The sequence below is a fragment of the Akebia trifoliata genome, chromosome 3 (assembly GCF_017979445.1).
Source record: "Akebia trifoliata isolate Shusen 1 chromosome 3, ASM1797944v1, whole genome shotgun sequence".
Classification (NCBI taxonomy): Eukaryota; Viridiplantae; Streptophyta; class Magnoliopsida; order Ranunculales; family Lardizabalaceae; genus Akebia; species Akebia trifoliata.
The window spans coordinates 43689719-43703516 of record NC_141377.1 but is presented as its reverse complement, the minus strand read 5'-3'; the positions used below and the strand labels follow the sequence as shown (position 1 = coordinate 43703516).

At 36.9% G+C, this 13798-nt stretch overlaps 1 protein-coding gene across 1 annotated transcript in view; it reads right to left on the bottom strand.

Moving 5' to 3' along the window:
* LOC147407187 (transcription initiation factor TFIID subunit 1-like) overlaps positions 1 to 13798 on the bottom strand; it is a 51769-nt gene that overhangs the window by 6565 nt on the left and 31406 nt on the right. Inside the window, 8 exon segments of the mRNA XM_086432592.1 lie at positions 808 to 1294; positions 2524 to 2730; positions 4321 to 4527; positions 4979 to 5071; positions 5261 to 5470; positions 8693 to 8961; positions 8964 to 8993; positions 8996 to 9027. Coding sequence (XP_086288718.1) covers positions 808 to 1294; positions 2524 to 2730; positions 4321 to 4527; positions 4979 to 5071; positions 5261 to 5470; positions 8693 to 8961; positions 8964 to 8993; positions 8996 to 9027 — 1535 coding nt within the window.

The window sequence follows — 13798 nt, the reverse complement described above, 5'->3', positions numbered from 1 at the left end:
TCAATATTTCCATCACTACCCTGAAAAAAATTCATTATTTCACACCGTTGAAAATCTCCCCAAAATTTGCTTCTCCCAGGAATTCGAAATGTACCCCGACATAAAAAATTTAACACCTTGGGTAGAATTCAATGTTTTGGCCTTCATGAACTATCATCAATTATGGATATTAAAATTACCATAATGTGATTTAGTGTAGCAGTTTTAGGAGGCGCACTCACCACAACCACGGTTTTCAAATAATAACTCTATCTTTGATTCCTAAATAATGTTTTTTTATGATAAGTCTAGTACTTAGGATACCACAAGTGTTTTTTTGAGAATCTGTGCATAAGGAGGAAAAATTAAAAGGCTAATAATATGGAAGCAACCAGGAACATAAGTGTCTTCAAGTTGCAGAATTGCTTATGAATATATCTTACAAGTAAGTTTCTTATTTCACAGTAAGTTAAGATATATGAAACCATAACTTCAATTTCCACTTTAAGTGTAAAGTGGTTGAAGTAAGTTTCTCATTTTGCAGTAAGTTAAGATTCATTAAACCATAAGTTCAGTTAACCTAATTCGAATCATTTTTTTCAAACTCCATACGTTCAGATCCTTTTCTTCTCTTCTTTTTCTTTACGGTATTCTTTTTAGGTTTTTTACCATAAGATCTTCCAGTTGGTCAAGTTTTGGGGGCACAACCCATCCAAAACACCAGACCATTGATCAGACTAGAACAGTAATATATGAAAAATTTATGAAATCTTTTTTTTTTACAAGTAAATATTCATGAAATGCAAATAGGAACCAAATAATCCATACCATCCATGAGCATCCTGCATAATTCTGCTGCTTCTGCTGCTTCATCTTCAATTTCCTCCTCTGCTTGGGCTTGGGAGGGCCGCCTTCTCATTTTGAGTCCCCTAACACCATCTGCTTTTTCATGCTTAGATTCATAGAAACCTTCCTCGCCATCCCCACATTCTTCTGCGTCCAGTAAATTTTCAAGGTCTCCAGCAAAGGAATCCAGATCACTATTTGCTTCAGAATCACTCTCGTTTTCATCACCGTCAGCAGCTGAAAGACTCTGAAGTTGTCGATCCCAAATTTCTTGACATTTTTCTCTGGTCTGCTGCTGAAGCTGAAGAAAGGACATACGCTGTCCACGGGCATATTTGCTGATGGTCGTTGGATCAACCTTGACCCCCGCTGCCGCTTGTTCACTCGAAAGCTTGCGTATCATAGCAATCCTATGCCACCTAGTCAGTTTTGCAATCTGTTCCTCGGGGACATTGAATTTAAGGAGAACCTAGAAATTCGAAACACTCCTACAGGTAAGAAATACAATGGACTGCTGACTTGCATCCTACAGAGAAACTAGCAAACAAAATGGTGTAGGTAGCAAACAAAATGGTGTAGGTAACTGCTAACAACAGGATGGGCAAAGTTTTCTTCAGAAGACACAATTTAATAGTTTTTGGCGCAACATACACAACATTTTTAAAAAATAAACTATCCTCCCCAACTTCTATATGCTGAAGATGTAGACCCATAGCTCATTTGGATGACATGCTGCAATGCAACTTTGTGACCATGGATTCAAGTCCAGCTGACCAAAGAAAAAAACTTACATACTCCACCTATCTCTACAACTTGAAAACTTTCCGAAAAATTCCCAAACCTAAATCTAAAACACTCTTACTATACATAATAGCAGACAACGATAAAAATGGTACATTAAAAGAACCCTCTAGATTTTTTTTCCAGGATAAAAGCACAATGTTCCAACACCTTCCTGACTCTTCTAGATGTTTCTAACATCTCTAGAGCGTGGTGGGAAAGAGATACCTCAGGTTGCACAATATTTCCGTGATAATAAGCTATTGTTACCAAAATGCTGAGTGGAACACATCAAAGCGGTAATGTCTACCCAGGCATTACAAATCACAGAACACTTTCTAATATGTAAATCTCGACTCTCAGAGTTTCAAAAGGTGAGCTAAGTAAAATGTTAAAACCTCAATTTGTGGTCTAGAAATCCAAATATCAAGAAAACAAAGCTACAAGTGGAGGAGGATGGAGAAAAGAGTTCTTCTATTTTTTGGTCAGCATGTCAAAAATTTATGAATCATACTCAACAAAGATAATTCAAACTTTATATCCACCCATAAAAAGATCGAATCTTACTGACTTAAAACACTGCACGAAGATAAAGGAGGAACTCTACAGGCTTCGGGCGAATACTAAATTATGCAGGTGGTGGGTCACGTTCATCTTTAACAAGCAACAATGCAGCTATAGTACAGTAACACTGCATTATGAAATATAGGTATTTACATGCCCACTGTGATTTGTAGTTTAGCTTCTCAGTATTTTCTAGTTGTATTCCATTGTTACTTTTTCCGAATTGTGATCATCAACTGAGATGATTTGTATAACCCCCAATCAATGTAACAGACATCAATTTCTTCATGGCCAATTTTGTAGGACTTACTCAAGAAACATTACCAGGAATTTGTTCGTGTAAAATAAACACACCTCACGTGCAGCCTCCATGCTCAATCTGCGAAGATCGGCATCTGTTCCAGTGACAGTTGAACCTCCTCGAGCAACAGCTGTCTTTTTCTTCACCACTGCACTTGATATCGGTGCCTTGGGAGCAACACGGACATAGCTGAAACCTAAGCCCCGACCTGATGGATCACCAACTCCCGTAATTTCTAAGCGTTCTATATTTTCCCTATCCTGCAGATAAAAATAATAAAATTTTAAATACTTCAAAATAACACAAAATTCAATCCACAATGAACCATATGTAGAATAATATATCTATCACTGAATATGTTCCCAATAAATAATGGATTTAATACACAACCAAAATTTTAATATGGTTTGGCATAAGCCAGGGATTGCCAGAAAGTATGAACTACGAAGTTGACACTACTAATAGATAGAAGAAACAATAACATGTAGTAAAAATATTTTCATGTAGTTCCTTGATCTCACACAACGTCTTAGTTATGTCTCAATGATAATCAATGAAACCTTATCCCAGAGATTTGGGGGTTACTTATATCTCAGTCTGTTAAGAAAATGGTATATCCAAACTGATACAAAGTGTCATGTAACCAATACACAAACATGTCCACACAGCTTATTCCATACATTGAGGTTATATATATATTAAAATGTTTTAGATCATGATACATGCAAAATACAGACAAAATGTATATAGGGAAGTTGATATGCATTAAGATCACATAAACAATACAAATAATAACTGAAAACAGAATAAATGTATAAATTTGTCATTCGGTATCAAAAAAAGTGTCTGAATGTGTCTACACGTGAGTACAATATGGTAAGTCAGGATCCCATTCACTTTAGTGGGTCTCTATCTTTCGAATCGAAAAAATGCATCAGTTGCCAGATGGCAATGAGTTCCAAATTTCCCTTTGAAATAAATTTCTATTCAAATACATCGCAGAATGCTTAGAAAATGGACTGCCCATGTTACATAGGCCCTAGTATATTAATAGTTCTTAGAAGAACTTCACAATAATGACAAAGTGGGTTCAAATTTTCAGATATTTAATGGCAGAACAGGATTAATGTTGCCAAACACAAATAGTTGGGACAGTTTCCACCGTAAATAATAATTATGATATTTTCCATACCACTTGAGATAGTAATCCGTACGACACCCAAGACATGTTAGCTCACAGAAGAAATAAGCCTAGGACTTAGTAGTCCAGTTTTTTGTTCCTTTCTTTTTGATTGGTAAAAAGAAATAAACCAAGAAAGATGGAAAGGAAACTAGAGATTAGCATATGGTACATATAGAATGCGCCAAGAGGCAATGTAATTGGCCCATGATTTCAATATCTTGCTGGCATCATCGATGAAATTAGGCTTGAAATGGATCAATCTCAGTTGAATCCAGTTGGATCATGTCTGGATATGGCTTTGTACACACCATACCATATTTGATTCCAATCTGGAAACTAGGATCCATAAATGACACATATTTGAAAACCTATATATGAACCAGATTGAATCCAATATGAGAACTGAAACATATTTCTAAAAAAGCATCAATTACTTCTACAACATATTTTAATTTATATAAAAAAAGAGTTTAAGTCATTTGCATTCCACTAATCAGCAAAATGTGAAAAGGGAGGAAAATCCTCCCACATACATACTATCAAGAAAGAAGCATAAACGAATAAGCTTGTGTATCTACTTATTGGACAATGATTTGTCATTCACCATTGAGGCAGCAGAATTGATGCCTTACATTGCATAAATAATGACAAAAATATATTTTTTTACCTGATTTGTACAGGCAACGAAATTGCTACTCAGATTCCATGGAGTTATCTGCACTTCCCTCTCAATGTGTGATGCAGCAGCAAGAGCTATGGCTTCATCAGGAAGTTGGTTCATTGCAGAAGAAAGGCCAGTAGGGTGTGTCAGCTTGCTAATTCCTAAACGTTTGAGCCGGTAAAGGCCAGCTAGCATGCTTTCATAACTGCACACCTGAAGACAGAAAATGTGTATGTCACACTGCAATTAAAATGTGATAAAAAGAGATCTGCGTGCGACCCATAGATGCAAAGTATCAAACCAGATTACAAATTTAGGCAACCTGAACTACAAGAACTAACTTTGAAACCAATTATAGTTGCAAAATACACTTCTAGGTATATAAAAAGACCATCTACACCAAATTGTATACAAACAGGATACGGTTACAATAAAAGAATCAAAAGTCATAAAATCACAAATGCTCGGTGAGAAAAATACACCAAGAGAGAATGTTCAATAATGCAATTCCTCAATACATGGTATATTAAGAAGTGCCCAAATTTCTTCCATTAGATTCAAGTTATGTTTAATTTGTTAAGGTAAGGGGAAACCTTTTCCACTTTTAAAGTACAATACACTACATAATCAAAGCAACAAAGTGAAATGACATGTAAAAACTCACACTCTCCGGTGTCACCATCCTTCTCAGTTCTTCCTCCAATGGAATGCGGAAATTGCGCCTCATAACCCAAAAAAGCTGCCCGTTTGATCCCCTCTGACAGGTTAATGACACAGCAACAAATTTTCAGATTAACAATAAAGCTAGCACATTGAACAGGAGAGAGAGAGGTAAAATTATCTTGGTTAATAGAGCAAACACAATTTTGCATCATCGTCATAGCTTTATCCCAAATATTGGGATCCGCTGAACGAATTTACAAGAATAAAATAAAATGCAAACTACCTGTAAATCAGCACAATGCTTCAACCTTTTCCGAAGAAGGGATTCAGTCAGGTTAGGGAACTGGGCAGACAACTCATCTGCTAGGACGCAAGGAAGCAGACCACGCTTCTCACTGGCACGAAACTCACGATACACATATACCAACAACCTGTTCCCAACATATGTCTGAAGACTTTTTGTAGCAGGAGAAATTACTTCCATGTGAGGCTCCTGAAAAGTACCATGATCTAACTAGCTTAAACAACTAAAAAAATTCAAATATAAGAGTTTAAAATAAACAAGTTCAAAATGCCACTAATTAGTCCACAATTCACATAAGGAACTAAAAAGATAACTCTATGAATGAAAACTAACAAAAGAAAATATTTAAGTCAAAAGATGAATTGAATGTTTGATTATGGATCATCGTCTATCTCTAGTTCCCTCTCTCATCCTTGCAAGAGTGTGAATATATTTTTTTTCTCTGATAGGTAGAGATAATTTCATTCAATCAATAAAATGGAGGTCAAGGAGACTAGCTAAAAGAAAGAAAAAACAAACCTAACAATAGGTCTGCAAACAGCCAAAGAACAGAATCAGAAACAAGATTACCCCATATCTATATTACACACCCTCCAACATCTAACAATGAAGTTTTCGAAGAATATACCCCCAAACTCCTTAAACCTTTTACACACAAAAAATAAAATAAAAATAAGGCTAGCACCTCCAAAACTAACTCATGCTCTTCCTTAGATTTGTTCTCAACCGCTCGTTTGTTCCTTTCCTTCCAAATCATCCAACACACTGCAAAGGGAATAAGATCCCAAAGCGTCCACTTTGCCTTGGTAAAATATCTCCCCCAAACAATCCAACTCTCCATCTAAACCTTCACCGAGCTTGGTAAACATCCTACCACCCCAAACAATTGAAGATAATGATTCCAAACCTTAGAAACATAGCGGCAAGAGTGTGAATATCTTTCTCACTCTTTCTTGTACCCAACCTATTATATAGAGAATCGTATGCCATACACTTTGCCTCACTTACTACTTTATTTTTTTGCTTCTATTATGTTGCAAAGTTTTCATTTTACTATACAGACATACAGCTTACAGCTTTTGTTGATCTCATCATATTTCGGTATGAACCCAATATTGTTGTCTTAATTTACCTAAAATGATTTAGGACTTTTCTCTTCTCTCAATCTCGCAAGCACTTAAGACATCTTTTTCACCCAATAAAACATGAAAACCATAATCAGAAAATTGCATAACATCGGTGAAAAATAAGAGCAAAACACATGATCTAAGACCTACTAATTATTAATGATATATGGCAAGACAATTAAAACCTTCCATCCGAGCACACAAGCATAATAATCATATATAAGTAGAACATTCATAAGACAAGTAATATGCAAAGAGTAACAACTTTCAACAAGTGCAAGGGGATCCGTTATCTCCGTTTTTGTTTCTTATTGTTGCTGAAGCTTTAGGGAGGTTGTTTAGAAGAGCGGTTGTTTTAGGTAAGCTCTCGGGGTTCAGGGTGAATGAAGGACCGTTGATCTCTCACCTTCAATTTGCCGATGATACCTTAGTGTTTTTGGAGCATTCTAGGGACCAAGTGAGGGTGCTCCGTGTGTTGCTGTGCTGTTTCGAGGCTATGTCAGGTTTACATACTAACTTGCAAAAAAGCAAACTGTTCAGAGTAGGGGAGGTAGAAGATATTCATATGCTGGCCACTACTCTTGGTTGTGAGTATGATACCTTGCCCACTACCTACTTAGGCTTACCGTTGGGAGCACCTTACAATAGTTCTAAAATTTGGGATGACGTGATTGAGAGGTTGGAAAGAAGGTTGAGTACGTGGAAGGCTAATTATTTGTCGAAAGGAGGGAAAGTGACCTTGATTAAAAGCACCTTAACGAGTATTCCAGTTTACTTTCTTTCTCTATTCACACTCCCGAGGTCCGTCGAAGATAGATTGGAAAGGCTCATGAGGAACTTTCTTTGGAATGATAAGAATGGTAAGAAGAAGTATCATTTGGTTAGATGGAAGACGATTTGCATGCCCAAGAAGAACGGGGGTTTGGGCATTAGGGGTCTTAGATTAACCAACAAAGCGCTTCTAGGTAAGTGGCTTTGGAGGTTTGGTGAGGAGAGGGGTAGTCTGTGGAGGAAGGTGATTAAAGCTAAATATGGGGACAGGAGTCTAGGATGGTACAGCGGCAAGTCTAAAGTCTCGTATGGGTGTAGTGTTTGGAAAGGGATTTTGAAAGTTAGCAAGGATTTTGAGCAAGGGATTAGATTCAAAGCAGGCATGGGGGACAGAATCAGATTTTGGGAAGATAATTGGTGCGGCTCTTTGTCTCTGGCGACTCAATTCCCATCCTTATACACTTGTTCTATTAAGAAGAACCATTCAATTCAGCAGTGTTTGGTTCGCAACGAGTCCGGTCCTACTTGGGATTTGGGGTTCAGGAGAAATTTTAATGATTGGGAGCTAACTGAGGTTACATCTTTCCTTGATTTCCTGCATACTTGTCACCTCAATGAAAGCGATCAGGATAGGTGGGAATGGACTAAAGTGAAGGATTCGAGATTCTCCGTAAGGTCATTCTATAACCAGCTCACTCCTCTTGTTGAACGGGCCATCCCAGGTTCTATTATTTGGTCAAGGTCAGTGCCCTCAAAAATCTCCTTCTTTGTTTGGTTGGCTTCACTTGGTAGAATTCTTACGATGGATAACTTAATTGTTCGGGGTTGGATCACTCCCAACTGTTGCCCCCTTTGCTTGTTGGAAGGGAAATCGGTTGACCATATTTTAATTCATTGTTCATTTTCCTATCAAATTTGGTCATATTTCCTTGGTTTATTTCGTATTAATTGGGTTCTTCCTCGTAAGTTTTCTTCCTTGTTGGATGAATGGACCAGTAAAGTCTTCCACACCAGAAAACGTTACCTGTGGAATATGCTTCCTTCGGCTATTGCTTGGGGGATTTGGATTGAAAGAAATAACAGGGTGTTTAACAACAAGATCAAAAGCTCTCATGCAGGTTTTTTAGAGATCTTAGGTTTATTATACCTATGGTCTAAGCAAAACATAGAGTTCGCAGGAACTTCTTTTGATGATTTTATTTTTAGATGGGACTCGTTATGTAATTAGTGTTTTTGTTTATTCTTTCCTTGTTGTTCTTTTGAGGCTTTCTCGGCCTCCTTGTACTCGGTTCTCCTCTTTGCAATATATTATACTTATCAAAAAAAAAAAGACCGGATTTTAATAACACGGCCAAGCAAGAGTAAACAAATTGCATACAAATAGGGATTTCAAGCACTGTTTATTTTTCCATGTCACCATTTCAAATATCAAAAAGAAAATCATCAATGAAAGATGCAGTTATATAATTAGAGTAAATGTAAAAGCGGCATTCATAAAGAATAAATAACTAACCTGTTGTCCAACAACATCTATTCTGTCTATGCGTCTAAGGGAAAGTTTTCCCTTCACGGAACGAACCAACAAGTAGTCAGTTGAGGACAATTTATGGGGAAATATCGGTGCTCTGTACATGTTTGTTTCAAGGCATGACTGGCTGCTACCAGGTCTTATGTCTCCGAGAAAAGGGGATTTGTCTGCAGGATCAAGTGTGAGGACATTCCCTAGACTGCTACTGCCACTGCGAAGCAAGGATGCATTTTGGTCACCAGTGGTCGATTTTGATAATAAGTGCAGAGTCTTGCACCCATCCCAAATTTCCCAACATCAAAGGTCTTTCTTCACAGTACCTGCAAAAATCGTCAACAATATGAGTCGTGAGATGATATCTTTCAATAATCAACCATGAAATAAACATAAAGTAGTAACAGCAATAGCTAATATAATAAATTGACTATAGTTATATATATATATATATATATGGGGAGCGTTCGGAGGCCCTAAAGAGAGCCAAACATTTTTTCAAAATATGGTTTAGAAGTTTCGGAATGGGATGATTTTTTATGAGTATGATCTCTATGTGAGGAGATCATCCTCACAAAAAATCAGTCCATCCGAAACTTCTAACCCATATTTTGAAAAATGTTTGGCTCTCTTTGGGGCCTCCGAATGCTTCCCAATATATATAAAAAGAAATCAAAACAAAGTCAGATGATATGATTTGAAGGTGATGGACAGAGAGCATAGCCGAGAGATGATAGTTCAGCCACTGAAAACAGACATCCAAATATAAAATAATAAGATACTAACATTGAGCTATGTATGTGTGTGTGAGAGTGAGAGAGAGAGGGTGGAGTTCCTACCACTGTTCACTTCTTAGTTCATCCAAAAAATTTAATCGTTATACCTTCAAAAATCAATATAAACATATAGTGGATGGGTTGCAAACTTGCAATTTTGTTTATATTATTTCTTTCTTGTGATTTCATCATTTTAGTTGGGTAATCAAGAAACAACAGATACATAGAATGAAGGTGGCAGAGGAGCAGATGTTGCTACTGATAAGTAGCAAGACAAGAAAAGACAATGAAAAACAATACGCGTCTAAGGGAACCCTGAGTAGCCCAATAGGTAACAATAGAAAGCAGAATTTATCATAAATGCCAAAGCCTTGTACCCAAAAATTTGGGTTGTGCTGAACGAATCTTATTTGGGGTTGGCTGAACATATCTAATTCCTCCATTCAAAAAAATATATATATATATATATATTTTATTAAAGATATATTTTATTAAAAAAAAACAGGTAATAGAGGTTGAGGTGACCATCATTACAAAAAGACACTCCACAAAACAACACAAGACCCTAAAAACAAGAGCCACTCTTCGCTAAGATTACAAACTCTATCCCACCTTACAAGAAAGTCCTCAAAGAAAATTCCTTTAAACTCCTTGAAAACTATAAACCAAACAAGCGACACTATCAAAATAGAACTTTCAACTCAAATATGTTTATATACACCCTCACTATCTCAATTCAAGTTCTTTTTGTAGAAATTCCTATAAGGGTTTCTTGGTTCTTTTCAATCTTCCAAGGGTTCTTTTGTTATTAGTAACACTCTTATGATGTTAATATATATATGAGTGAGAGAGAATAAAACAACTCTCTTCATATCTTTTCTTCTTGTCCACAAAAACCCTAACCCTAAAACTCTCAAATCTACTTGGTATCAAAGCTCAAGATCAAAAAGGACCTTAGAAATAAATTTAAAGAAAAATGAGAGAGACAAGAAGACTCTTACTTGCTGCGTCTGATGACATCAGCAGCCGGTGTGCTGACATCATTTGACGTTGTTTTCGTCGGATATTTTGATTTTTTTTTTTTTCTGATTGTTTCTAAGAGAGGATGAATTTAGAGAATTTTTTAAACAAGTTTCATGCGATTTGGAGTTGTTTTGAGCAAGTTATGATGTTTTTAGTGAAAAATCAACAAAAATGATAAAAATTCAAGATCTGTCATTTTCTCTCTGTTTGTTCATTTTGATTACTTGCTTCTGAGTTTGGACTTGAGTAGTTTGGTCTTTTTTTATGAGGAATCTAATGGTGGTGGCTGTTGATCGATTGGTCAGATATTGAAGCTTCAGTGATCCTTTCTTTGGACGCCTTTTCTGATTTTTTTTTGCTGAAAATTGTGTTTTTAATACAAATCTGATCTCTTGTGCTATTTTTTTATCTAGATTGACTTGTTCTTCATATTCTAATGCTTGCCATGTGTTGTTAAAGAGAATAATAAGTGTATTTCTCCATCGGGTGAAATGTACATCAATTTCGAGTATCTAGTCGAGTGTATTTCGTGCTCACAAAGTGTTTGTTATTTTTTTCGAAAGGCTTTTTTACAATGTCCGAGATTAGTCAGTCTTCGAATGTGCCTTTGAATGGTGAAGGGAGTATGAGTAATCCTCAAAGTATTACTCCAAATATTCAGATCACTACTTTGAAGCTAGATGACCATAATTTCCTTGCTTAGTCTAAATCGTCATACTATACATTAAAGGAAAAGGCAAAATGGGATATTTGACCGGTAGGTTACCAATTCATAATTCTGAAGATCCAATCTTTGACAGATGGGATGCAGAGAATGCTATTGTTATGCCTTGGCTTCTCCATTCTATGCAACCCGACATTAGCAGTTATTACTTATTTTTGCAAACCGCCAAGGAGATATGGGATGCAGTTACAGAGACATATTCATAAATAGGCAACACAGGTCGTGTGTATGAGTTGCGCCATAGTATTTGACAAATGAGGCAAGGTGATAAGCCCTTGTCTACATATTACTCCACTCTCCAACGTCTATGGGAAGAGTTGGATCATTATCAAACATTTCGGGCCCATTGCTCTATCAATGCTATTGCGTATAAGAAGTTGGTTGAAGAAAATCGTGTATTTGAGTTACTTGCTGATTTAAACTCCGAGTACGAACAAGTCAAGGTTCAAATTCTAGGAAATGAGCCTCTTCCATCATTAACTATAGTATATTCGTACTTGCATCGTGAGGAGTGTTGTTGTAATGCTATGCTCCAACCTACAATTTATGAGAGATCAGCCTTAGCCTTGATGTCCCAAAGAGGAGGCTGCAATGGTAGTCGTGCTGGAGGCGGTGGTCATTCAGGGACCAACTGTTGATGATAAAGATAAGTTGAAATGTGACAATTGAGTCTTACTCGCCATACTAGGGATACTTGTTGGGATCTTCATGGCCATCCATCACATAGAGGTTTCATTCGCCGTTGGCTGAGGAGGGTAGTCGTTACAATAGTGGAAGGGGTTCAAGCGCTCTTTCTATTACTTCCATGGAGACATTAGAGCCTACTCCAACTCTAACACAGGCATCTGATAGTACTAAAACATCTCTCGATGTGAGATTGAGGCTTTTCAGCGTTTTATGGCTCAATTGGAGCCTCCTAGTACTGCTTCTACATTTGCGTTTGCTTACTCAGATACTTTGGCCTCAGCCTTCAGTGCATCTGTTTCCACTCCTAACAACTCTTGAGTTATTGATTCAAAGGCATCGAATCATATCACTGGTATGTCTTCATTTTTTTCATCTTATCATATTGTTCTGGTAGGGGACAAATGGTTCTTATTCTTCTATAGCTGGCAAGGGTAGTGTTATTGCTCATCCATCTATGATCTTATTATTTGTTCTCCATGTCCCTACTAATTTTGCTTTAAACCTCCTTTCTGTGAGTCATATCACGAAATCATTAAATTGTAGTGTCGTTTTTTTTTTCTTTCTCATTGTGTTTTCTAGGACTTGGATACGAGGAGGATGATTGGTACGGGGCATGAGAAAAAGAGGACTTTTTTTTTGGATCTCCTATCACGGATTGCTACCTCAGTCCAGAAGCTTCCATCTACTATTCGGAGTGGCCATCGTTTTGAGGAGTTATTACAATGGCATAAGCCCCTAGGCCATCCCCTTTTTTGTTACTTAAACGCTTGTTTCCTCAGTTATTTTGTTTTATTTCTATGTCAGCTCTTCAATGTGAGATGTGTGAATTTGTTAAACATTGTCGAGCCTCTTTCCTACCAGTGGTAACAAAAGCAATTCACCTTTTTCTCTTGTTCATTCCGATGTGTGGGGACCTTCCCCAGTTACCTCATTACGTGATTTTAATTATTTCGTTATTTGTGGATGATTTTCTCGTGTTACTTAGGTTTACTTACTCAAGCTAAAAGTGAAGTGTATTCTGTATTAAAATCTTTCACAAAATGATTGAAAACACAATTTGTGTAAAAATTAAAATCCTTAGATTTGATAATGGTGGAGAATACATGTCCGATGGCCTAGCTTCATTTTTAGTGAGCATGGTATCATTTACCAAACCACTTGTGTACTAATTACTCATCACAAAATGGCGTGGCATTGAAAGTACTAGAGTTCTCTTATTTACTATGAATATACCGAAAGTGTTTTGGTCGGATGCTCTCTTAACTGCTTACGTTTCTTATTAATCGCATGCCTTCGTGTGTCTTGGGATTTAAAATTCCCATTGAGGTTTGTTTTCTCCTAATAAGGTATTTTCTCATTCCCTCCAAAGTCTTTGGATGTGTGTGTTTTGTTCATGTTTCTCGAGCTGACCGCACAAAACTTGACCTAAAGCCATCAAATGTGTTGTTTCTTGAGTATCTTTTCTAATCAAAAGGGTTATAAATGTTATCATCCTCCCTTCTCCGTAAATATTTTGTATCTATTGGATGTAACATTTTTTGAGTCCCCACTCTTTTATTCCTCTTAGAACACATCTCTCCAGGGAGAGACAAACATTTTTTGTAGAGAGATTTTTTCCCCAAGAGGAATTGTCTTGTCCTCTTCCTCTTCCTTCTGACATGTTGATAGTGGTCATAACAGTGGTGATGATGGTCCAGGGGGGTGGGTATCCTATTCTACAAGAGAAAGATTACAAGTTGCAATAATCAATGGCCAGGGGGAGATTCTTATTATTCAAGAAGATAAAGAATTACTTAATGTATTCTCAAACGTGACAAAGGCACTAAAGAGTCTTCATGAGCCCAACCAAGAATCCTCCCCAAATCCATCTGTCAAAGGTAATATCCC